Source organism: Lynx rufus, unplaced genomic scaffold, assembly GCF_022079265.1.
Source record: "Lynx rufus isolate CCGP_SWC_20201006 ecotype Redwood Valley unplaced genomic scaffold, mLynRuf1.p SCAF_10, whole genome shotgun sequence".
In the NCBI taxonomy this organism is placed as follows: Eukaryota; Metazoa; Chordata; class Mammalia; order Carnivora; family Felidae; genus Lynx; species Lynx rufus.
In genome coordinates, this window is record NW_025814824.1 from 38,599,970 (window position 1) to 38,627,524 (window position 27,555).

Sequence of the window (27,555 nt, forward strand, 5' to 3'; positions counted from 1 at the left end):
TGGCTCAGGTGTTTAAGCATCCGACTCTTGAATTTTGGGTCAGGTCATGATTTCAGGGTTCGTGGCACTGAGCCCCACATCAGACTCTGTGCTGACAGTGCAGAGCCTGCTTGGGATTCTCTCTCTCTCTCTCTCTCTCTCTCTCTCTCTCTCTCTCTGTCTCTGTCCCTTCCTTGCTTGTGCTCTTTCTCAAAATAAACTTAAAAAACAAAACAAAACAAAAAACCCCAACTCCTATTACTATCTTCTGTAGCAGAACGAAGTGAAACAATCAACTCATGATGAGTCTGAAGCTCCATTTACAATTCACTTACAGTTACACCTTAGAATACATAGAACTAACATAAATACTACTCTTCTCCAATATTACCAGTATTTTCTGTCTTGATGGCAAAATCCCTGGTGTTCTACTTCTTTGTGCTTTCAACTTACATGTGTTTTGCCAAGAGAAGAATTATAACATTATACCAGGTCACATTCTTACAAAAACATGGTAAGAACACAGGCCATTTCCAAGTGACCCTCTTTCTAATAATACATTTTAAATATATGTTCAAAATTCATTAGTTAACTGCTTTGCTGAGTTTTACTCTTCACAAATACACATCATATAGAACAATCTAGATAATAAATAACACTGCTATCTAGATAGATGGTATTAACTAAGCTTTGTGCAATGGATTATTAATATTGTAATGTGATACTGTTGCATTTAATATACACCAAAACTTTCCAAAAGGCAATTTTAGGAGCTGGTTAATATAAAAATATTAACAAGGAGAACTGTCTCCCCAGAATTAGAATTATCAAAATCAAATAATTCATACTTTGTTTTAAAGCAAGATATGCACAATTGGTTATAAGTACATAATGGAGAATGTCATGGGTTTTAATCCTTGCTCTAGTCTGATGCCCTGACACAAGAATTTAAAAAGTTGGGCATATTCCTTTGTAGTCACACAGGGCAATGTCTGCCCAAAAGAAAAGTTAGGTCAGGAACCTGGCTTTAATAGAAGTAATGCAATAGGATATACAATCTGTTATATTTATGTTGTATAAATGCCACATGTTTATTTATATCTAGTATTTACCTTTATATTTTAATTATTGCTATAGTATTGTCTCCTCTACCAGACTGTAAAGTTCTTAGGAGCAAGGTTCATGTGTTTACTCGTCAAAGTGACCTCCAGTGGTCCACAAATACACTTATTCCAACAAATAATTTTTACATAGATCAAGTAAAAATAAAATTTTAATTAAAAATTTTCCAGCAAATCAGTGATGTTTACGTTCTGTAATTCGAGAAAACATGGATTTTGACTATTTTGGAAACTTTTGTGTTCTTAATAACTGCATCAATTGATATATTTTCACATTATTTAAATATCAAGTGGAAAAAATACACTTGTTAACCTTGTTAACAGGTAGCCAAAACACCTGATTAATTACTGAATACTAAAAACAGTTACATAAATGCCTAGAAATGGCCCAAGTATGAAATTAAAACAATCGGGTGTTTCAACAACTTTTGGTATGACGTGAAGATTAATTCTACCAGTTGTCAGAATGCACTGCCAACTGAATTTCCTCCCCAAATCCAACAAATGGTTTTCACACATGATTTCTGAACTATGAGAACCACTGCAGTTGAAATTAAAGTGTTTACTTTTCCAAAACATAATGAATAATGAGTAGAGTAAGATTTTAGACTATTTTGAAAGGCAAAATATAAGACTCATAAGATTTCTGAAAGAAAGCTTGATAAGTTGTGGCCACTAACCAGAGCCAAGTCAGCCCTGAAGAGGGCTTTGTCAGCCAACCCTTCCTCCTTGCAGGAGTGTGGCGAGTAGAGAAAGGAATCTTCCTTAGCAGAAACATAACCTTCTTCTGGTGAAAGCTGCAGGGAGAATGAGGCTCAGTGTTTGAGGATGAGGATGAGAGAGAACAGCAAGGAGGAAAGAAGGAAAGCAGGGGAGGGGGATAGGAGAAGAACAGTCAGAAGAGAAGAGGAAAAAAAATGGGAAAGTTTTCAAATGATAAATATTCATATTTAATGTTTTGATTTGTTAAATACAACAAGGATATTTCTTCTAATACCAACACATCAATTGTTAAGTGAGAATCCCTTCTAACTTTTTCATTCTTCTTATAAAAGATCATCCAAATCAATAATTTTTTATATTATAGTAATCTTCTGGCCATTTTTATCTGCCAAATATTCTGGCTACACAATGACTTCTTAATATAAAAATAAGTAAGGCACTTTTTAGGTGTTAAGATATAAAGGAAGCTGCATGAAAAAAAAAAAGAACATTAAAAAGAAGGATCAACTTCTAGCTGTCATCCTTTACTAGAACATGATTATAAAGCATGTGATTTACTTGACAAGGAATGTGAGTGACCTCTACAGTGAAGCCTCTCAATTGAGCATGGTTTAAAAAAACACACAAAAATTCTCTCTCTAGACAATCTGCTTATATTATAGACCCAATATAAGGATATTGTAACTGATCACACTGACAGAAAACCTAACATTTTTATTTCAATCTCAAATAAAATAGGCTAAAATCTTCAGATTGCCTTGCCCACATCACCCTGTATTAATAACATATGCAGAACTTGCCTCCTTTTCTCTGTTTTCATAAATATATTTTCATAGGCTACCAAAGTTCACTTTGTAATACAAAGTGAGGCATGAAAAATTTAATTAACATTGCAAATATATTAATAAAGCTTACTATTTGAACAAATGCTTTCATAAAGTCAGCAAATTGTTATTTGCTGTTTAGGCAAATACACCTCTGTGTTTGTGTTTTAAGAAAGGTGTATTTGCCCTTTTTACTTAAAATAGATTTATACACTGAAAAAGCCCTCCAAATATTGAGAATGTCTCTAATATTTATTTGCAATTCAGTGATAAGTGCTATGTTGTAATCATTATACCTAATAAACATACTGACGTTATGTAGCATGAACTGATTAGTTGTTTTTAATACTGTACTAATTAATAACAGGAGGGCTATTCCCTCCCAGGAGGAGAGCCAGAAGCTGATGAACCTACTGTGAAAAGTTCAATTTCTTGCTCTGCAGTAATTAGACAAGAAATGTGTTGAAATCAACAGAATGCAGGACCTTAAACCACACTGACAGAGATTCTACTTTATTCCACTATAATTAAAGATTCCACTGTCAGTTGTTAATGCTATTAATTTCTCTAATACCCCACTACATTGGTATAGATGTTTTAAGGCATATTTCTTTGAAAATACTCATTTGCTACTCATCGTGACCTTATTACCCAATAAAAAAAAGATCAAAAGTGAACTACAAAACTATAATTTTAAAGTTACAAATTTATTTCTGAAGTGTCAGTTTTCTTCACTTTTTAAAAAAATATTACTCAAAATTAAATCTTTATACTCATAGAGCCAATAACCATCTTGGTCAAAATTAGCAAATGTCATGATTCATTCACGAGAACACCTTCCGAAGCTAACAGTAGGCCTGAAAGCCATTCTGTTTACAAATTTTAAAAAAACAGTAAAACATGAATTCTTACAGGTAAAGGCTTGGCTACTCCAATTCTCACAGTTCCTGACGGCGCACCCTTCAGCGCCTGCACAGCTTCCTCAAGACTGCTGTTTTCCAAGTTAACATCATTGACAAACATGAGTCGATCTCCAGGAAGAAGTCGACCATCCTTTTCGGCAATGCCCCCAGGCACCAAAGAACGAATTACAATCACAGTGCTTGCTGGATCAATGGGATCCTGACAAAAGGAGGGGAAAAAAAAAAATAAGGTAGCTTCTTTTTACATGGGGGGGGGTGGTGGTGGTGTGGGAGTTTTTATAGATTGGTCACTCTGAATTGTAATGGATGGGTACTCATTTCAAATGTCTCAAAAAAGAATTTCAAGCACCACTTCTGAGGAATGAGTGGGGCAAAGGCTGTCTCCGTTTTGCAGAGTGCAGAAGGAGTTCCCCCCCTGAAGGACGGCATCCTCAAGTACCAAGCTGTTTCTGAGGAGACCTCATCACTGTACAGATCCCTTTAAACTTGTAATTTGAATTTTCGATAAGCTGCCCAATTTTATAACAGGCTTTGGAGGCCAGACATCAGATACAGGATTATTAACAGCGTTTGTTAAGTAGGATGCTACTGCTGTGGAGTGTACTGAATGACGGTCAGGCCTGCCTTCTTAAAATGAAGACATCTAGAAAGAGTCCGTACAGTAGTATGTGACGATGCAGCGTTCAGATACACAGCAACAAGGCTCTGCAATCAAGCCCCATGAAGAACACAACTCCCATGAGTCCTCAGAGATGGCTCTCCGGTTCAGTATTAATTAATGAGAAGCAACAGCTGTGCTCTCGTACCCGGCATAAGCATTTCCTCAGTTACTCAGCACAGAACACAATGCAGGGTAAGGGTGGAGGCCGCACTTGACCAATGTAAGCTTATTCATAAATTTAGTCATTTAGTCAAATGACAGGAATCCATATCCAGTTAGAACTCAGTCATTCACTACAGACAAAAGAAATAAGTATTTAACACTTTCAGTCTTACCACTAAAGTATGAACTATCAATTATGAGCATGGGAATAAGAATAATTTAGACATACTCCCCAAATAACAAAAAAAAAAACCAAAACTCTATTTCTAGGATATTCCTAAAATGTATTTGTAAGCTCTTCAAATTCTCAAGGCTGAAATCTAGAAGAGCTCAATGAATTCAATGTTAAAAGAACCTTTCATGATAAATGAATCCTATATATCATCATTTGGAAAGATTTGCTAGAAACAAGGAAATGTCTTTGAAAACTAAAATATTAACTGATTTTTCTATTATCCACAATATACCTTTAGTATTGTATCATTTTTTTAAAAAAATTGTTAAAAACAGGATATATTTACCTGATAATCTAAGATGCTAAACCCAAGTCCTTTGTTTCCTTTCTCCAGCTCGATATGCTGAACATCAGCCTCCCACATGGCCAAAGGTCCTTGAACCTCCTCCGCGTTCTGGCCCACGTGGGTCATCACCAGCGCAGGATCCTCTGTCTCCGAGGACCCGGTGAACTCGCCCAGATCTACGTGCGGCTGCGTAACAGACCGGGCAGCTCTTACTTCAGAGTCACTAGTTTAGCAGACACATACCAACACTACAAGGGAAAGGGAGCGGCCCCGCATCTGTCCAGAATAAAACACCCACAAATAAGGGTAGCAACAGCTTACCATGAAACCTTTGCAAATTAAGGCAGTCATTACTGACAGTTGTTACAGAGGAAGAAATACCTAACTTGGAACAGGCATTAAAAATGTATGGTTCAAAGATCACCTATAAAAATACACAATGGTTACATCTCAGCAGCAGGACTGTGGGCGGTTTTCACTTTTTTTCATCAAGTGTCTGAATCACCTCTACAGTCAAAAACAAAATGTAGATCTATTTTGATATTAAAGAAAAGGAATTCTTATGATAAATAACAACAATTGGAGAGGAAACGGCTATACGTAAAAGTTTTGTACTCTCGGCAAACAAAGGTTCTAAAATGTTGTGACTTGTGCATGTGATTATTTCATGAATAAATTAGCACGCACATTAAGACAAGATGTGAAGTCAGACTGGCCTGGGCTTAAAGACGGGGTCTATGATTTCTTACTGTGTTGCCTTGAGCAATATTCTTAAGCTGGACTTCAGAGTTACCCATTTGATAAAAGTTTTGAAGATTAGAGGAGGTAACATTTATAAAGCATTTGGCACAGAAATAGGAATACAGAATGTTAGCTTCTTTCAGTAAAAATATATTAAAGTGAACCTAAATTAATTCAATTTTGTTTATCTGTATGAACATAACAAATTCAGGAAAGGCATGTTTCTGATGATGAAATTCTAGTTGATATGCTACCTTTGCTGTTAATTACTGCATATGCTAGGACCATGGATGCAAATCTGCCTACCTGCTTTATTGTAATAATCCCCTTTATACCACATTAAAATGTATACGGATATGCACGGTGCCAGACTGGTGTCTCTACAATTCAGAATTATGTTCCTTATTTACCCTGTTCTACTCATATGAATACTACATTCTTCAAAGTTTTCAGATTTACTCCACTGTACCGATTCCTGCAGTCTGATGTAAATCAAATCCTAACATCATGTCTCATTATACCTTAAATGAGATTTGACTAGACTGCAGATTATGCAAAATTCAAATTCAAATACCAAATGAAAGAAGAAAGGCTTAAAAACATTTTAGACGCCATTTAGGCTTCCCATTATTGATTCCGAGTGGTCTCAGATCTAATACCTTTTCTGCCAGTTCAATATCACATAAGTCCAGGCTATCCAATTCTGACTGGGGGGTGGGCGGTACAGTCCGTCGACAGCACACCATTGTCACTTCTATGGGCAATTCTTTCAAAATATTCACCACATCTTGGTGATTCTCCCCAAGCAAAGTTATGCCATTCACCTGTGCAAAAAGAGAAGTTGCTCAAGAGGGAACATTTCATAACATGAATACTCCTTTGAAATCCATCTTTTATTAAATAAATAGGGATTTTACTCCAGTGATTACCATCGTTCTGCTGTGCTCGGAACTACAGTCACCTACATAGTTGACTTAAAACAACTCACATGCAATTTATAGTTGTGTCGGAAGATAATCACTATCTTCCACCCACATTTCATGTGCCACTGTAGTAGCTGGGAAAGGGAGAAGTAATGATAAAAATACCCAGGGATGAAGGGATAAGGAGGGGATTATTTTACAAAGTGACATTTCATATCATTAAGCGATACATTACAAGGGAAAACAGTACATACAGCGTGCCAGTATGCTTTTCTAAGCCGGGGGAAAGAATATATTCAAATTTTCTTAGTTATTCCTTAAACATATCTGGAAGACGGCACAGTACCAGATATAACAGTAGTTACTTAATAAAGGGTAATGAGAAGTGGCTGGATTGTTCACTGCCCATCTTTACGTTTTTTGTGACTCGGAAACATGTACATGTATTATCTAGTCTAAAAAATGAAAAGATGTTTAACATTTTTAAAAAAGAAAGTGTTTATGGTTCTCTGGACTAAAACAAACCAAAAAATACCCAGCATGGAATTATGTGTGAAGATCAATGTACGTACAGATTTGAAATTTCTACTTTTGGTGGGTTTTTACTTGCATTATTTTTCTCAAGTACCCTTTGGAGGGGAAATTTACAATAAGAACTTACTTATTATGCATACTATTATTACACATTAAGCCCTCCTGCAGCCTTTTCAGAAGTTTACTTAAGGGGATAAAGGAATGGAATAGCTCTTTACTTCCAATAGCTCATCTCCACTGAAAAGCTTCCCACTGTGTCCAACAGGACCTTCTGGTAGAACAGATCGGATAAAGTGATGTCCCACTGTTGCTTCCAGACTTATCCCCAACCCACTGCTCTCACTGAACTTGATCACGTGGGCCACCTGAAAGGAGAAAATCATCATGAATCTAGCACTTTTTTCATTTGTTTTTTTTCCCTCATGTATATATTTTATGTTCACCCCAAAACAGTCAACTTTCTCACAAAAGCTTCAAAAATCTTATTGTAGAGCTGCAAAGCTTTGGAGCTTTGCCTCTGAAGGATTATTGATTATCTGTCAGCTCTAGGAACCAACACAAACCCCGAAGGAGGAGCCAGGTGCAAGCACCCAAGATACTCTGCAGTGCCTAGAGATGCTGGTAACAGATGGAGGGTCGTCTAAACTACCACGGATAAAATCAAATGCCTGAGCTCCAACAACAGTATAGAAAAGACACATACCTAGCATTTAAACTATGTCCTAGGGACCGGGCTGACCCATTGCACAGATTATCTCATATGCCTCTCATAATAATTCCAATGTCTATCCTTGTTTCCCAAATTAGGAAAATGAGGTTCAGAGAGGGTCCTTTTCCCAGAGTCACACAGACAGCTCTAAAAGAATTCTGAACCTGAAGCAGTCTGAACCTGGAGCCCACACTCCTGAGCTTATGCTGTGTCAACAACCGACAACGGTCTTTAAAAGTGAATCAAAGCTTGGGGCGCCGGAGTGGCTCAGTTAGTTAAGCATCCAACTCCTGATTTCAGCTCAGGTCATATCTCGCAGTTCACGAGTTCGAGCCCCACGTGTGGCTCCGCACTGACAGCGCAGAACCTGCTTGGGATTCTCTCTCTCCCTTTCTCTCTGCTCCTCCCCCACTCTCTCTCTCCCTCAAAATAAATAAATAAACTTAAAAAAAAAGTGAACCAAACCTTAAAATAGGAGAATGAACTTCCTATTTCCCACTATTACACTAAATAATGAAGAATGTTAGGAAATCACCCACTTTCACAAAGAATCCAATCATTATAATATTAAAATCAGAAGGTATACCAATGATTATCTACTTTGGTCCCTTTATTTTACAGTTCAAGAAACTATGGAATAGAGGGGCTGAGATTAATTTTTTTTTTAATTAAAGAGATTTTTTTTTAATTAAAAAAGATCTCTTTCAAATCTTGCTAATGTGTGCAGGGCTACTATCAGAAACTGCATCATCCAATTTTGAAATCTGCTGGATGAAATCCTTCTAACTCCTTAAAACCCAATTTAAATGTCACTTCCTCTGAGCAGCTCTCCAGGTCCCTCTCGGCTAATGTCCATCAATCCTTCTTTCTACTATACCACTCCTCTTATGACTACATTTATTCTGTATAATCACATAGCAAACAACTTAAAGTCAGATCTATGTCTTTGTTCAATGAAGGCCAATAAATAGCTTAGCTCTTGCTTACAGCATGCTTTGCCCTTGACACATAACTGGGAGTGCTACCAGATTACTGGACAATGCGCATGAAAGGCAGCCAAAAGTTCAAGGTCCTGTGAGCAAGTGGTTCCTTAAAAGGTTCCCTTCACTATTCAATTACCCACGAAGAAGTGCAGTCTGGTTATTTGTCCCAGCCATGTTAATCCCAGCCCAAAGAAGGAATCTCCCAACTTTCTTTTCATGCCAAATTAACCACAGTTAAGCTGGACCTTATTGTACTCTTCCCTGACTTGATTAGAACAGAAGCTGGACTTCTTATTTGTTAACCATCTTGAGTTTAAAAAAAAAAAAAAAAGATCATTGTCATGAAGATTCAATGAAACACTAAGAACACCGCTTAGCACAAAGTGCTCAATAAATGCTAGTTACTATTATATGACATCTGTTCTTTGATCTCTTCTAATCTAGAGTTGTTTGAATATTATAAGCAATAGGAAAAATTCTACTTAACCTAGTATTTTATTTTTCCTTTGGAAAACTATGAAATTTGCTGGTGTACATCTCAAGACTGACAATTTGGGTCACAATTGTTAAGTCTCTTTTCAGGACAGCGAATCATGATTGCTGTATGAGATATGCAAACTGTTAATAAACATAAAACATTCACTGTGGCATAAGTGGTATGAAAAGAGAATGCAGAATTAAGCCTCTTAAGGAAAATATATATGTAAAGGAAAAATGTGGGAAAAATCCTCTTACAATATTATATATGGATCATGATGATTTTTTTTTTTACCTTTAAGTAAATTCTGTCATTCTATTCTGATCCTTTCTCTAAATCCCAGACTTAAGAATAAAAACAAAACAACAAAACAACAACAAAAAAAACATTCCTCTTGTCGAAATATTGGTGAATTACAAGTCCTAAATTTTTCAACCCATTTATCTCAGTTCCTTTGTTGCTATCCAACTTTCTCCCACCTAAATTTTTTAATACAGGAATCAATGCATTTAGGTCTTCAAAAAAAGTCCTGGGCATTTGCTACTTCTCTAGGTCTCTTTATGAAGATCATCTTTATTTTTGTCATGAACTTCCTGCTCAAATACAGTTACAAGTTAGGAAGTTAGGGAGGCTAAGCTAACCTACCACTATTTCATAATTAATTCCCATAATCCTTTGCCACTTCGTCAGCAGGGCAGCCTCCTGTTGTTGTGGGTCTTCTGTTTCTTCCATCTCTCCTGCCAATAATGGATACCCTGAAATAGTCAACACAATGACGTTAGTGACAAACTACAAAAATCTCCATATTTTAATATTCTATATAAGAGACACTGTGATCAGAACCTGTCTGTTGTAGCAAGTCTGACTCTTCACCCAGTATATGTTACCCTTATTTTTTATTAAAAGATAACTGACAAACAATATCCTATTAGTTTCAGGTGTGTATCATAGTGATTTGATATTTTCATACATTATAAAATGACCCCCACAGTAAGCCTAGTTATCATCTGTCACCATATAAAGCTATTACAATATTACGGACTGTATCCCCTATGCTGTACAATGCATCCCCATGACTTATTAATTTTATAACCAAAGTGTGTACCTTTTAATCCCTGTCTCCTATTTCGTTTGCTCCTGAACCCCTCCTCATCTTGTATCAAACAGTTGTTTCCTATATCTATGGGTCTATTTAATTTCTTTTGTTTGTTTGTTGTCTAAGGATAAGCACTAGGGTAGATGCATTCGAATCATTTAGAAGCTTTTCCCTAGTTTGTGTAAAAAAGAAATTTGGGACTTCTAATTCTAAGTCTAGAGCCTCTCCCACCCATTCTCCCACACACATATGCACATTCACAAGCAAAGACGTGGTCTGGGCCTTCGAGATGATCCCCCACACCCATCCCTATGTACTGTCTCAAGTTTCATGCTCTAAAAGCTTTTTATTCTTTCCTGCTACTCTTGATACTCACTTTAGCCTAAATAATTTCTTCACCTACTTGTATAAAAATGGCAGAGTGCAATTAACACATATGAATCCTACACATCACACTCTCAGGATATTACTGCAAACACAAATATTCTTTTAAAATAATAAAAGTAAAGCAAAATTTTCAGCAGAAAATAAAACCTGTTAATAATGGAGTAGATACTTTAAAGAACCACAAAGCTCCAAAGGAACTATTAACAGGAAGACCACTCTTGGACTCTGTTCAGTAGATGTAAGTTACCAAAGCGCCTAAAGCAATCTGACAGCTAAGGAAAGCACATAGCTCCCAGCCTAAAAAGATGGCAATAATATTCTGGCATAATTATATATTAAAACAATGCTGCTCTAAAAAATGTTTAAATGGCTCGATGAAGTCTACGTTTATCCTGAAAGAAATCTCAGAAAGGTTTAATAATTTCTCCATACAATTCCTTTCCAAACCAATTCCCCAATATTAAGATTTAGAATTTATGAAAAATTGACAAGGAAAAGCCTCCCAAAATAGAACGGTTTCATTCCTAAGAGCTTATGCTTTAAAAGAAGATTTTCATGTTTCTTTTAAAAATACTTCATAATTTTATTATTGCTTGCTCAATAAGATTCAAACATGTCGGCTATACTGAAGTAAGGGGACTGATACAAAACCTTGTACATAACTGACTGATTCCTAAAGCCCTCTGGTTTCAAAAATATGTAAGACAGACTGGGGTGCCTGGGTGGCTCAGTCAGTCAGGCATCTGACTTCAGCTCAGGTCATGATCTCACAGTTCATGGATTCAAGCCCCGTGTCGGGCTCTGTGCTGACAGCTCAGAGTCTAGAGCCTGCTTCGGATTCTGTGTCTCCCTCTCTCTCTGCCCCTTCCCCGGCTCATGCTATCTTTGTCTCTCTCTCTCTCTCTCTCTCTCTCTCTCTCTCAAAAATGAAAAAACATTAAACATTTTTTAATTAAAAAAATATGTAAGAAAGAACATACGACCATAAAATATGCCAGCTATAAATGAACTATTTTAATCTGTTAGAGAAATTAATCCTATCTACAAATAAAGACTTAAAAACATCTCTTTTTCTTTCATGATAGATTTTTTTTAGTAATTTACAATATATCCATAGAGGCTTAATCACATTTGCAAAAATCATTTCTCTAAAAAACAAACAAACAATAAAGAACGTAATAACCTGGCTCCAGGTGTTTACCTTCTTCTTCAATTGGTAATATGCTGGTGTTTCTACTCAAAGATGAAGAATCTTCATCTTTTTCATAATTTTCTTAAAGATAAGAATATTTTAGTAGTTACATCTATGATATAATCAAGCACATGACGTTTTTCAAATCCCACTCTATTTATCTGAACCCCTCAATGAGTGTTTTTTTGTAAGTAAACCTTTCAAAACAACCACCTGTACTTAAAGGGAAGTAATCCTGTGACCTCCCAATTTCCTAGTACTGCAATGAACAGTATATGGCATAAATACCAGAATGGTCAACAGTTTGAGAAATGAAACAGCATTTTCAAACCAAAAGCCTGGTTTCTACTAACAAACTCTAACACCAGTCAGCTACCTGGGGATTTCACTAATTTTCAGAGATATTCATGTACTAACAGCTTATAAAAGACATTTCTAAATGTGTTATTAAAGTAGATTCCTTCAGGGGAAGGCTGGATGTTTAGAAACATGAGGCTTGCATACATACACAGCCCAGGCCGAAAAGGTTCCCCCTAAAGGGAAAGAAAACATGGCAATGACACCCAAAAGTAAGGCAGGGACAGAAGGATAGATGCACGTTTCCGACTCTGAAATGGGGACTGAACAAACAGGAAAGAAAGAAATTTGCTTTAATCGAGAGCCCATTTTATAGTCAACGGACACATCCCTGGTTCTCGTTAGTCCCAACTTCATCAAATTTCCTTTTTACTTGGTTCATAGTGAACAGTTAAGACTAAAGACCATTCTTTAAATAATTTCAGAATTAGAAAAACATCTAAGGGATATGAGGGTCTAACTGAAAACCAGCCGAACCTGGCACTACCTTTGCTTCCGCTGGCATTCCCAGGAGACAAGACCGCGTCCTTCATGACATCCTCCCTTGACACCAGCTCAGCCTCTTGCTTCGTTCCTCTCCTCATTAGTGTCAGGTGCACAGTTGGTCCTGTGTGTCGCAACACCTCTACTGCTTGTTGATTGGTAAAACCCTGAAGGTTTGTGCCATCTACCTGTGATAAGAGCAACATATGTTAAAAAATAAATGAATATTTGTATTACCGATTCACGTAATGCATGTTTACTGCTTGTTAGTGGGAAAAGAATGGGGCTGAGTGCTCCCCTAATTGCAGAATGAACGAACACCTGTTTGGGGACTAGTAATAACTTAGAGCGCTAGAATTACCCAGAAGAGTTTTGCTTTGCGTATTAGAGATTATGGTGTCTCGCTTCTAGATATTAGGAACCAACAGTTCCAGGGTGGGAATACTCTTTTATATTCCTCAGGTGATCCTGATACACAGTCAAGCTTGGAAACCAGTACTCTGCAGGATATAAAGTGTAGAAGACAGTGACAAAAGTAGTCCCTGACAGCACTGATGTATTCCAAAATCACACTTAACCTAGCTTTAAAAAAAGACGACAAAACTACCTTCCTTTTTATTTCTTTGCCTCTTCAAAAAATACATGGGGTTTTCCCTTTTTCTAGTTCACAAAGGATGAAACATTTGAAGATGCCCCTGTGATCTTTCCAAACTGAAGATATGATCACATCGTCCCAACCCTGCCTTTGGTAGAATATTCCTTAGGTCAATTTTCCATACTGTGAACACAACTTAGAAAGACCTATGTCAAGTGTCCCCAGCTGCACCACCAATCTCATGTGGCACAGGACTGCCCACCCCTGTGCCCTCCAGCCCCCATACACGCATTTCCACTCCCACCCTGCAATGCTCCCCTTAGCCAGAAGACCTCTGCAGGTTCTGCTCCCCGAGTCTAGACTCTCTGGGCTCCCTCCAGCCCATGTTCTTTCTCATCTGTCCACCCAGAAAACACCTGTACTTGCTTCAGATGTCCGTGCAATAGTTACGTTCAGAACTGAGCTATCATAAGGTCTCTGACTAACTCAAAGCCCCCTTTACCATTTCTCCCTCCCAGCATTAACCAGAATATCTTTAAAAATTTTTTAATGTTTACTGATTTATAAGAGAGAGAGAGGGAGGGAGAGAAAGAGACAGAGTGCGAGCGGGGGAGGGGCAGAGAGAGAGAGAGGGAGACACAGAATCTGAAGCAGGTTCCAGGCTCTGAGCTGTCAGCACAGAGCCCAAGGCGGGGCTCAAACTCAGGAACGGCAAGGTCATGACCTGAGCTGAAGTCGGACGCCTAACCGAATGAGCCACCCAGGCGCCCCTACCAGAACTTTAATTTTACAGTTTCTGTCATTATTAGGTTTGTGACTGCATACTCCAAAAGGACGGGCTCTGATGTCACCAAAACATACCGCTGTCTATACAGCAGATATTCATCCCAAATGGGAATATAGAGTCATTGGTCCATTTGTCAAGGATTTATTTGTAAAGCAAATTACCTTTTGAATAAATAAGTGGTTTATAGCACCTTATTTTTTAAAAATTTCATTGAAAATTATAAAATTTCAAAACTACATTGAAAACAGTTTGGAAAAGTGTAACATATTTAATATTGAAACTCAAAGTCATTGATATTTCTTTTGCATTGTAAAATGGGTATAAAATGGCTGTGTAAGTGTCATGCTTTTCTAAGCACAGTGCTGGCCACATTAGGCACTGAAATGAATGAGAATTACAAGAGCTAGATCATGATCTCTAAGATATAATACCTTACTTCAGAGGTTTCTGAAAGAATATAAAAGGACTTTTAATTAAACATATTTTAAAATTCCATTTGTTTTATGTACACATATAACATATATACTAATTATATATGAAACAATATATATATAATACCATATATATATACATATATGTGTATATATATATAGACAGAGAGAAAGAGAAAATATATATCACATATGAATACATAAAGGGGGGAAGAAGAGGGAGAATGCAGTGTTTAATTGGGAGATACTCAAAAATCTAGAGACTTCTGATATAGATTTTTCTACATTTATCTAGACAACAATCTTACCCTTTGCAAGTTACTTAAAGTTGACATAATACTTTTGAGTTTAGGTGTCTACCTCTCTTCTCTTTCCTCCTACCTTCACCCTGTTGATTCCCTTTTGGAATAACTAATAAAAATATAACAACAGAGAAAACACTGCAACACAACTGGAAACCATGGAAAAATAAAAGTCCCTATGCCAGTAACTTGGAGGAAACTTCTACTAGGAGTGGCCTGGACATGACCAGATCCAAAGCAGGCCGGTTGAATCTATGTGAAAGAATAGTTTGTTTGGTCTTTGAGAAGAAACTCCAGTAAAATCCAACAACAGTCTCTTATTAAAATGAGGTAGTCAGATGGTACCTGTGGATCTTAACCAGTGATTCCACAAAATTACACCAAGTGCTAAAGGCTGCATACCATGCTGGCAGCATGCAGCAGCATGGAATTACACATATGCAATGACATCACACCCTACACACATGCACCCACACAACCCCAACCAACTCCTGGCTCCACAACAGACACAGAAAACAATCTCTCAGCACACAGGGGCAAAATTCCCCACTGTGATACCCCAGCACTGGTTTCATCTTTATTAATCTACAAGTGAAACTTAAATAAATTTAAATGTTCCCCTTCCTTCTTGCTCTGTCAATTCCTGAATCATCTGGACAAAACCAACACAATCTTTGGCAGAATCCATCTCAAATCCCATTTGTACAAGCACAATTCCTACTAAGAATGATGAAAGGTCACAGGATATGGAGGAAGATACCATGTCCAAAAGAAGGCGCTTGCACTGAGGCATCACTACAAACATCTTCCAATGAAATTGTTACTGTAGTGAACAGGAAAAAAGATATTTTCTGAAACTTCCCTCCAAAGGATTCATATTTCACTGCATTCACGGAAACATGGATTTAGTTATAAAGAAAAAACAAATATCTACCAGAAAAGAAAAGGAAAGCTGTTACAACGAGGGCAGCCAACAGGATTTTAAATACTACAAAAACAGCCAGGTAATGGAAGGCAGGAGCATACAATGTTCCCCTATTTCAGGAGAAAAGAATAAGCAAAAAAATTATCAGAAAAGACTAAAGACATATATAGGCTGATCCAAAAATCAATATAAATGAAAAGAATTACAAGGAAAAGAGAATAAATGAGGAAAAAATAAGCAAAGAAATGATTAGGAGGTTAGGAAAATTTACCTTAGTCTACAAATAAAAGAAGTACATGAAAAACCAGAAAACAAATTTAAAAAACAAAACCAAAGAAAATGCTAACACTTAGACATATCCTGGTAAAATTCTTGGATTTCAAAGGTCAAAAGAAAAAAGAATCTGCCAGCATTTAGACAACAGAGTGAGCAGGTTATCCAGAGAATTTGTGGTAAAGAAATTACAAATCAAGAGTTTTACATTTAGTGTGATATATGTAAAACTGGAAATCATGGTTGAGATGCTAAGATGATTTATATCCTGTACCACAACGAGCTATGAGCGGGCCCATCAGGCAGAAATTTAAACCAAGTAGTAAGGATGAAAACGTACACACAGTTACGGCATAGAAGAGGTGGGTTGTTACAGGTCAGGAAAAATTAAAGAGAGGTTTGTTTTTTTTGTTTTGTTTGTTTGTTTGTTTAAGACGGAAGATGACTGTAAGTCCCCAAGCCACCCACTTAGATGTTTCACCCTTGGCCTCAAGTCAGAAGAGATCAGTCACCGGTAGTAGGGAAGGATGCAGTGGATTATGTCTAACTTCATCGGGAGGACAAGGGAGAGGCTGTTTAGTCGCTTTGACAGGGGAGCAAGAGAAAAATGGCTATTATGTTGATAAATGTCTGACTTTGGGCATAGACCTGAGGGAGGCCACACACATGACAAAGTCGGGCTCAAGCCATTTTGAAACCTACCCAAGAGTGCCCCTAGGGAATGATGGTACCCCAAAGACAATCTACGGAGTAGACTGCTGAGAAACCAGAGGCCAAAGGTAAGAAAAAAATCAGATGAAAACTCCATCATCCGTCTTGGGAAGTTAAATCAAACATCTTCAGGAACCCATCTAGGACCTCCTAAGAATCCAAGAAGGAACTCTTAAGCAGCAGTTTTAAGCATCTGCCAGGCTCACTCGGCACAAAACCATCTTACAGCAGAAGAGTCAAGGACAGTCTATCTGATTATCCTCCCTACACTTCCTTCTCTCACCTTTCATGGTGGTAGGGGCAGAACCTGCCATAAGAAGGTGAGGGAAAAAAAGAATAGCTAGGTAGGGAAAGATAAACTGGAGCATACACTCTCTATCCCTAGGTAAGCCATCACTTCAGGGCAAGCTTCTGCTACACCAGGGCTGTAGTTTAAAATTCAATTACTACTTAGGAGGAGAAATTTTCTATCTTTTCTTTTCTTTCTTTTTTTTTGGGGGGGGGGTGGGTTTTTGTTGTTGTTTGGTTTGTTTCCGTTTTTTGTTTAGAGAGAGAGAACAAGTAGGGGAGAGGGGCAGAGGGAGGGAGGGAGGGAGGGAGGGAGAGAGAGAGAGAGAGAGAGAGAGAGAGAACCTTAAGCAGGCTCCACGCTCAGTGCCGAGTCTAACGTGGGGCTCAGTCCCATGACCCTGGGATCATGACTTGAGCCAAAATCAAGAGTTGGGACACTCAACCGAATGAGTCACCCAGGAGCCTGAAGAAATTTTCAGTCACTAAACTGGGACTGTGTTTAGTGATTCTAATTGGCCATAGGGCATTTTATTCTCTGAGAATGAGGTAAGCCATGATACTTGTATAAGATTTCTTCCAGAGGGAAAGGGAAAATCCTTCCCTATTAAAAATTAAAAAGGAATGTTGCAAAATCTTAAAAGTTGTTTAAGATTACCTCCCCTAAGTTTCTCTTATGGAATGTTTTTGTTATTCCCAGCCAAACTGTCCAAGGCAGCAGAAGAGATTCTCAGACAGAAAAGGTTTGGCAAGCCTACCAATACATTCTCTTTCCATAAAATTTACTCAAAACACTCTAGCTGATTGAGAGATTAATCAGATTTAAAATTTAAAGAAAGAAAACAGTGGCATACAAGATCCAGTGCTGAGGAACAAGTAAAATTCAAATCTAACAGTATTAGAGAAAAATCAGATGCTTGAAGTCAGCCTGTAAAAGACATAAAAAGTGGTATGTAATGCCAGGTGTTTATAACAGCAGAAAACTGTAAAAAACATTAACCATCCATGAATATGTACCGCTTAAATATATTACAATAGAACTACATGTGATGAGATGACTATACCTTCCAAGTATGTTTTTAAGTAAAATAAAAAATAAAAAGGTAAAAAAAAAAAAAAGGTAAAAAAGGGCCTCTGGGTGGCTAACTCGGTTAAGTGTCCAACTTCAGCTCAGGTCATGATCTTGTGGTCCGGGAGTTTGAGCCCCACTTCCGGCTCTGTGCTGACAGCTCAGAGCCTGGAGCCTGCCTCAGATTCTGTGTCTCCCTCTCTCTTTGCCCCTCTTTCTCTCAAAAACAAATAAACATTAATTTAAAAAAAAAAGTAAAGCAAATATAATATGATCCTATTTAAATATATGTGGAATTTTTCTGAAATACTAATAGTGGTTTCTATGAGGTTTTTCAACCATGTTCCAATGTTATGATCTTTAAACCTCAAAGACAAATATTAATCTAAAAACAAATGAACATGTTACTTACCACCAGGATAGTAAAGAGAATAAGAAAAAAAATCATAAAAATCTCAACTTTGAGGCTCACTTAGGTTGCAACTTTTCATCTATAATAGATTTTTATTGCTCAACTCTTTCAAAGCTCAATTTCATTTTTAAAAATCAAATGCACATTATTTTGTCAATAGCAATAAAGTTCAAGTATGGTAAAAACAAAAACAAACCAAAACCTGCATTCTTCCTTTACTTTCAAAATTTGATGACCTCAATTTAAAACCATATCCCCTTTTACCCAAATGTTAGATAGAGATGGTACCAGTACAAAAGAAATTGCTGTAATGGAATAATCATGGAACTAGATTTCAGTTCCAATTTCTCAGTATCTTCATCTGTTATATGGGAATAAGGGTACGATTTCCCCCAAATTACAGTGCCCGAGCACTTTACACTGGGAAGGAACCCAGAAGCGGGTATTGTTAACAGACGGAAGAAGTGATTCACCAACATGAAAATCTCAGGCCTTCCCGAGAGCACTTTCTGTTCAATATCATTACACTCATCACACACATGAGATGAGGTCACCAGAGCCCAAAATAGGGCCCCAGGCGGCCATGGTCTGTCATTATCACAGGCAGAGTGAAGACGTGGCTTCAGACCCAATGGTACCACAGGGCACCGGAACTACAAACAACAGCAACAGAACTGCCTATGTGCTCCCTCAAGGAGAGCTCCAGTAACCTCACAATGCACAGGGCAGACACGACAATCAGCAGGAACAGTTACAGGAGAGAATCACTAGTTGAAACAACTTGAAAACCCCAATCAATCATAATTCCACATCGCTTTTAGCAAAGACCTCTATATATCAATCTAAAAAGAATGAGATGCCTGGGTGACAGAGTCAGTTAAGTAGCTGATTCTTGATTTCAGCTCAGGTCATGATCTCACATTCATGAGATTAAAACCCCACATTGCGTTCCATGCTGGGCAGGGAGCCTGCTTAAGATCCATTCATTCATTCATTCATTCATTCTCTCTCTCTCTCTCTCCCCCGCCCCACCCCTACTTGCACTCCCTCTCTCTCTAAAAATAATTTAAAATTTAATTAATTAATTAATTAAATGGAATGAGTATATGATCTCATCAGATGACAAGTTTGGTCAACTTTTTAAAATACAATAGAATCCCTTGATCAAATAATTCTTATACGGAATACCAATATACCAGAATAAAATGGAGTCAACTGCTCTATTCCCTACCCTGTAATAGTCACAGTGAAACCCTAGGGGTCAACAGATCACAATGTGTGAAACAGGAATCTTATAGCAAAATTGGTTTAATGTTATAAAATACTTCCTCACAATAGTAAGAAACAATTTCTCAATTTTCTCACCACCTCAACAACTACAAAACAAAAACAGAGTATAGCACAGCTTCAAACAGCTGTTGCCAAAACAGAAACTGAAAAGCAAAGACTACAGTTGTGAAAACGCAACCAGGGTGAAGAATGCCACCACCAACATCTCAACAGTCCACAAGATGGCGACATTCACAAAAATTCATGCATGAGCAAAAGCACTGCAGGAAGTTTCTTTAGAGCCTGAGATGCTTGCAACTTTGAAGAGCAGATTGCTAAAAATTAAAACTCAGAACACTGATGACAGTGAAGACAAGTGATTTTAGTGAAAGCAAGAAAACAGAGGAAGGGTGCTTCTACTTTCTCCTCAACAATGCCCTTTATTACTGACCTTATGTGAGCAAAACCGTATATGAATTTCCACTTTTATAAGAATGAAAATGACAAGTTTGGAGGGAAGCTATTGTGAGACTCTTTAAAATGTGTAATCATTTCAGATTTTCAGGAAGTATCTGCCTAATTAATAAAACGGTACTTCTATGTCTAGTGTATATTAATTATGTTAATTAAATTACAGGTATATTAATTACTCATTTGGTCTTCCTAGAAATTACACACGGGAAGTTTCCTTATCCCAATTTTGTAGGTGAAAGAAGCTTACTAAACAGTTATCATGGGATCCAGCAACTCCACTCCTAATTATATACCCAAGATAAATGAACACATACATCCATACAAAAACTTGTACATGAATGTTCATGGCAGCATTATCCATAACCGCCAAAAAGCAGAAATGACCCAAATGTCCATCAACTGATAAATAGGTAAATAAAAGGTGGTATATCCCTACAATGAAATATTATTCAGCTATAAAAACAAATGAAGAATTGATACATGCTATAACACGGACGAACCATGAAAACATGCTAGGCGGAATAAACCAATCACAAAGGATCACATGTTGGGGCGCCTGAGTGGCTCAGTTGGTTAAGCGTCTGGCTTCGGCTCAAGTCACAACCTCGCAGTTTGTGAGTTCGAGCCCCGTGTCGGGCTCTGTGCTGACAGCTCAGAGCCTGGAGCCTGCTTCGGATTCTGTGTCTCCCTCTCTCTCTGTGGCCCCCTTGCTTGCGCTCTCTTTCTCTCTCTCAAAAATAAAGAAACATTTAAAAAAAAAGAAACACAAAGGACCACATATTGTATAATTCCAACTCTCACAGGCTCTCTCTCTCAAAAGTAACTGAACATTTTAAAAACAGCTTTCTAATGGATTAAAATACGTATCTTAGGGGGAAAAAAGAGTACATTAGCTATGTTTTCAATTTTTAATTCAGTATTGGATATGGTTTTTAGGGTCTATGTCCATGCACTCTCTCTCTCTTTTCCTCCAAAATAAAAAAAAAAGTAGTTACTTTTCACTTTATGTTAAAAAGAAAATACAGTGGTTAAAACTCATGCACAGGATACAGCCAACCAACCTAAGTGGCAAGCACAACTGCATCTTCAGAATAGGTTTCAAGAAGTGAACAGGTGTGCTTAGTTTGAAGCCCAAGAAGAAGCTGCAATGTAGAAGCAAAGGCAGAGAGATAAGGGCACCTCTTTTTTTTTTTTTTTTAATTGCGGTAGAAAACACAGAACAAAACAATTTAGCATCTTACTCATTTTTACATGGACAGTTCAGTAGTGTTAAGTTTATTCACAGTGTCATACAATAGATCTCCAGAATGTTTTCACTTTGCAAAACTGAAACTCTGTACCCATTAAACAACAGCTCCCCAATTGGCCCTCTATTCAAAATCTTGCCATGACCATTATATTTCTGAGTGTGACTATTTTAGGTACCTCGTAGAAGTGGAAACACACAGTACTTGTCTTTTGGTGACTGATGATAGCCTCAAATTACCAAAAAGCTTAAATTAGTATGGAGCTAACAGTAGTTCCCAAAACTGAGTAAACTATGAGAATGCACTTCTCAACCATGAAAATTAACAAAGCTCTTATTAAATGTGTTACTTACTGCTATAATTTGGTCTCCAATTTGGATTCTTCCATCATGTTCAACAGCACTGCTCTTTGTAATGCTCTTTACAAAGATTCCTGAAGGCTCTAAGATTAGAAATAGGGTTTTTAGATTTTATTTTTTACTATTTACAAAGCACACTCAAAAACTATACATCCTTCATTCTCCAAATATGAAGTCCTAATTATGAATAATTATAAATCAACAAGCCACACAAGCAAAACCAACAGAAACTTAGGCTAGAAAATATGACAATGATTTTGTCTGTCAAATACAGTATCAGAGTTTCCTACACTGAATTATTCCCAAGGAAGTTTTCCATCAGTTTATCCAACAATCTGAAAATACATAATAATGTCGATTCAATGTTTCATAAGACAAAGAAAAGATATGAGAGGCAATTCTCAGGTAGAAAAAAAAAGTGTTTAAAACTACCTAATTTCTTATCTCCAATGTAACCAGCAATGGTAATTCCTAGTCCTTGGACATTTTTAGTGAGTTCTACATCAAATGTCTCACTTTCTTCACTTTTCTGAGTAGAAGCATCAACCTAAAATAAAATTGGTAAACAAATAGAGCAATTAGACATGTAAACAAACAAGATAAACTCAAAAAGCAACAACCTTTATCTAAGAATAATACAATGTAATTAGATGGCAAATAACTCTGCTAGAGAATTATAGCAGGCACTACTCCTTCAATGTTGACAACATGAACTGTCCATTACATTTTTACTCAAAAGGAATGTCAGCAGTAAGGGTGAACACCCCCTTATCAGAGAAATACATAATTATTTGTGTGTACAATTTTTTTTAAATCAAATAGTCTGTTATTAACAAATTCTATTTTTAGAGATGGTTTATATTCATTTCCACAATTGAAAGAACTCATATTTTGAATTCAGGTCAACAAGTTCAAATCCAGTTTTGCCACTGAACTTTTCTAAGCATCGCTTGGCTCAACTGTCTATCAGGAATAAGAATAACAAGCCCAGCTAACATTTACTGAGTGGTTTCTATGTAACAGACACTTGACTTGTCTTAGTTAATTTACTCCTTAGAACAAGCCTATGAGGTTAGGTACAATTGATAAATTCTTCTCTGGGGAAACTGAGGAACATAAACCTTACCAAAGACAAGCAGCAAGCAATCTGGTAGAGGCAGAATTCAAATGCAGATAAGCTGGCTGCAAAACCAAGGCTCTTAAAATGCCTTTCAGCATGTAAAATCCTTAGGAGAATGTAGGAGCCACAGTGTCCACTAAGTTGTTGCTGCTATGATCTTAAGTTGATAGTTGATTCTAGTACCATGAATATGAGTTAATCTATCTTCCAGGTATTTTATTAATAGACTGAAGATTATTTTGAAAGCCAGGGAAATGCAACAAAGCTATTTAAAATTGTTACTGTATTTGTTTTATAAATTCAGACTTTAACATAAAAAGCTCTTTGTAAGAAAAGTATGCCTTTCTGCATTGATCTTCGTTCCTGAAATGACAGCTGAAAGCAAGTTTCTCTAACATGTAGAGTTGTTATTAATTATACATTGGACTGAAGGGCATGGTTTTCTGAATTAAGCACTGGTGGACTAGAGTGGTAAGTCACCAACAAGCTACTGGCATTACATACTTGTGTGGTTCCAGCAGAGTCCCCAGAGAATCCTACAAAGATCGTAACGGAACGAAGGTTATGGGTTCGAATGCCCATACACGTTGCAGTGAGCTGGTAATGGTTTTGATTTTCTTTAAGCAAACTCTGTATCTCACTGATAGTCCATCTAAATGAGATATAATTTTATAGTAAAGTTTGATTTATTTTTTTCATTGCACATAATTATCTGTGCAAACTTAGCAAAAGTTTAAAGTTTAGATAATTACAAGAAAATGACAGGATGAAATCTGCTTCAATTGAAACAAATGTGTTTTCTATTTTTAATAAGACTTATGCGAGTGCTATTTTAGAGGGTGGCAATTTGACTATCGAATGGTTTTAAAAGGGGCACAAGCTTCAGAAATGATGATATGCACAGAATAGATATTTTTCTAAGCTTTCAATTACATCAAGTGGTTTTCGGTATTGCATTCATTTATATATTGCTGAATAAAATGTTTTGTTTACCACAAAAGAATGTGATTTAAATACTTTCATACACAAGCTTTCTTTCTTTACTTCTTTCTCTCTGCAAAAAATAGCAACTAACTCAATCCTAAAAACAACAGAATCATGGAAATTTCAAGTGTTCTAATAAAGTTTTAAAGGGCTTGTGGAGGAGGTTAGGATATTAAAAAAAGAATCTGTAGCAACTAATTAGAAAAAACTTTAACAGGAAAAAAAAAATCATTGATGTTTTTAGATCTACCAGAAAGGAATGTAGCACTTGCATTTGCTATAAAGCTTATCTAGAAATTGAGTGTAATTATTTTCTCAAATATTTAAGAGATTTGGGGATAAAATTATTTTGTTGATACTCCCACCCCTATTCCTCCCCCCATCCAAAGTCACTAAAAGGAAAGCTGTTGAAGGAGAATGACTGGAACTCCCAGCTCACCTAACTAGAGCCTTCTAGTTAAGAGATAGATAGAATTAAACATTTTAGTTATCAGTATCAAGTAATTATTTAAAATTTAGTCCATTATTTCAAAAGATTATCCTCATAAGTGTGCTGCTTAGAGAAAGCACACGAAACATTTCTGTAAACATTTCATGTAACATTACATTTCATGTAAACATTTACTATGTAAAACAGTAATCTAGAATTTTTTAAAGAAACCTATTTTTCATCTGTTACACATTATTCCTAATTAATAAGATATTAGTGCTGAAACACAGTTACACTTGAATTTATATTCTTTAGCACTAACATGTGAATATCATTAAGACTAGTTTCTAAACATCACCATCATCTAAACGCTAGTGCCTGCGCCTTTCCTCCTAATGTTTCCACCTACTCACCCGCATTTCTGGCGTAGATGGGGATGAGGAAAGGGTGATGCCCACAGAGGCAGGTGCTGCTGCCTCTTCTATGGCACCTCTTGCAATCACCAGTTTGACCCTATTTCCACACTGCCTGAGCACTTGTGCTACTTGCTCACTGCTCATTCCTGCCAGATCAGTGTCACCAATCTTTAGAATGTGGTCTCCACTGCATAATCGCCCATGCTGAAGAAAGAGATCAGTTAATCAGGATATTGATTTTTTTTTAATTTTCTTAAGTTTATTTATTTATATTGAGAGAGGGAGAGAGAGAGAGGGAGAGAGAGAGAGAGAGAAAGAGAGAGAACACAAGCTGGGGAGGGGCAGAGAGAAAGAGAAACAGAATCCCAAGCAGGCTCAGTGCCGTCAGCACAGAGCCCAATGAGGGGCTTCAACTCACAAACCATGAGATCATGACCTGAGCAGAGATCAAGAGTCAGAGGCTTAACTGACTGTGCCAACCAGGCCCCCAGGATATTAATATTTTAATTTCATCAGAGAGATCCCAAACGAGGGAAAGAGAATAATGTAAAAATAGCAGTAATGCGAATTACCAATCATGGAATATTAAACATGTGGTTGTTATTTTAACTGCCTTTTGAAGCATCTTAATGTTATTCAATGTGATAAAAGTAACTGAAATTCACAAATATTCCCTAAACCAATAGTTGATAAGAGCTTATCACTTCGATGTCTACCCACCAGATGCAAGAAAATATGAAGCCTTTTGAAAATTTTTTGAGGAACAGAAAAAGAAGAAAATGCCACTAAGCAAAGATGAAGCCCAAGTCACTATGCAAATACATATTACTCAAAAAATATAGTACAGAACACAAGAAAGCACTGAATTAATACTACAATTTTTGTCTTGTGTTTTCAATTAAAAATATCCCTAAAAAACTCATTTGCAGATGAAATCCTTATGAGATGAAAATTTAGATGGATAAGGGGAGTAAAAAAAGCAGACTTATTATCTCCATACTAGAACTTTCTTCAATGACAGCATCATCCAGTATGGCAGTAACTAGTAACATGTGGTTACAGAGTACTTGAAATGTGGCTAGTCCAACTGAAAAGCTGAATTTGTCATTTTATTTAATTTTAATTAATTTAAATTTGAGTTTTACAAGTAGCAAGTAGCTACATGTGGCTATATTATTGGACGGGGCAATTCTACACTGAAGATAAAGCTTAATTTACTGCAAGCCAGTCACCTAGGGAAATTTCATTCAATACTGTACATGCTGGCTAAGAGCTAAAAGGAAGAAAATATGCACATTATTGTGTTACTGCTAATACTTCTACTGATAAAGCTGCCATTAAACAAGCCTTGTATATATGAATATGAGAAATATCTGATGAATTGCCTGCCTAGTTTAAGTTCAAATACACATGGAAAAACAAATTTATAAACAAAATGTTATAACAACAGCAAAAGTTTCTGACACTAGAAATTCTCAAATTAAAATATAAATCAGGGGTGCCTGGGTGGCTCAGTTGGTTGAGCATCCGACTTCAGCTCAGGTCATGATCTCGCGGTTCGTGAGTTTGAGCCCCACATCAGGCTCTGTGCTGATGGCTCGGAGCCTGGAGCCTGCTTCAGATTCTATGTCATCCTCTCTCTCTGCCCCTCCGCCACTCATACTCTGACTCTCTCTCTCAAAAATAAACATTAAAAAAATTTTTTTAAATATATAAATCACAATAACTTTCCATTTTTTCTCTCATATATTCCAGCAATGTCACATAGCATAAACGGCAATGCTTTAACCAACTACTCCGAGAGATAAAAATAGGCTGTGCTTTTACAAAGAAGACACAAGTGACCCATCACTAAAGGGACAAGTTGAATCTTGTTTTTTTCCTCTCAGTAATAAAGTATTCTTCTTTCCATAATACCTTGTGGCTATACAGCAGCTAACTGGGTTTATAAATAGGATACATGATTGTAAAATAAAAGGTAGCTACCTCTACAAGGATCAAAACCATAACCTGGACTTTAATCTGTGGTTCTACAAGAGTCTTAAGATCACTGCCTAAAACTGTAACTTAAGATCAATGTCCCTTTTCAAAAGTATTTCTCCCAAATCTACGAAAACACTTTAGAAAATGCCCAGCAAAACAGAAGATTCTCATTCAGCTTCTTTGACATTATGTAAAGCCGAAGTTTCTTCTAACACAAAATATAAATGATGAAGGCACAGGGGTGCCTGGGTGGCTCCATTACTTACGTACCTGGCTCTCGGTTTCAGCTAAGGTGATGATCTCACACTGTGAGTCCACACTGGGCTCCACTGCTGGCAGTGTGGAAACTGCTTGGGATTCTTCCCCCCCCAATCTCTCTCTGCCCCTCCCCCACTCAATGTCTGTATCTTAGAATGAATGAGTGAATGAATGAATGAATAAATAAATAAAGGCATACAATTTGATAAAACGACATAAGAGACCTGTTGGAATAGCTTACCTGGTCAGCTACTCCTCCAGGTAGAATGGTTTTTACTATCACACCAGTTGCTTTTCCTCCGACAATGCCAAACCCTAGTCCAGACCCATCATTCACCAATTCAATAGTTTCTACATGCTGCCAGTGAACCTGAAAACAAAACTCCTGTATGAATTTGAAAAAAAAAAAAATCTGCGGAAACTAA

General features: G+C 37.0%; 1 protein-coding gene across 7 annotated transcripts in view; it reads right to left on the minus strand.

The window, feature by feature from the left end:
- Positions 1–27,555, minus strand: part of MPDZ (multiple PDZ domain crumbs cell polarity complex component) — a 130,545-nt gene that overhangs the window by 77,411 nt on the left and 25,579 nt on the right. For all 7 annotated transcript variants that reach the window (XM_047098022.1, XM_047098013.1, XM_047098008.1 and 4 more), the window contains exons 6-17: positions 27,372–27,500; positions 24,887–25,093; positions 22,372–22,486; positions 21,934–22,022; positions 12,802–12,985; positions 11,967–12,038; positions 9,928–10,037; positions 7,331–7,477; positions 6,315–6,479; positions 4,915–5,100; positions 3,560–3,769; positions 1,781–1,897 (exon numbers count right to left, since the gene is read on the minus strand). In XM_047098022.1, coding sequence (XP_046953978.1) covers positions 1,781–1,897; positions 3,560–3,769; positions 4,915–5,100; positions 6,315–6,479; positions 7,331–7,477; positions 9,928–10,037; positions 11,967–12,038; positions 12,802–12,985; positions 21,934–22,022; positions 22,372–22,486; positions 24,887–25,093; positions 27,372–27,500 — 1,731 coding nt within the window. The remainder of the gene's footprint in view (positions 1–1,780; positions 1,898–3,559; positions 3,770–4,914; positions 5,101–6,314; positions 6,480–7,330; positions 7,478–9,927; positions 10,038–11,966; positions 12,039–12,801; positions 12,986–21,933; positions 22,023–22,371; positions 22,487–24,886; positions 25,094–27,371; positions 27,501–27,555) is intronic.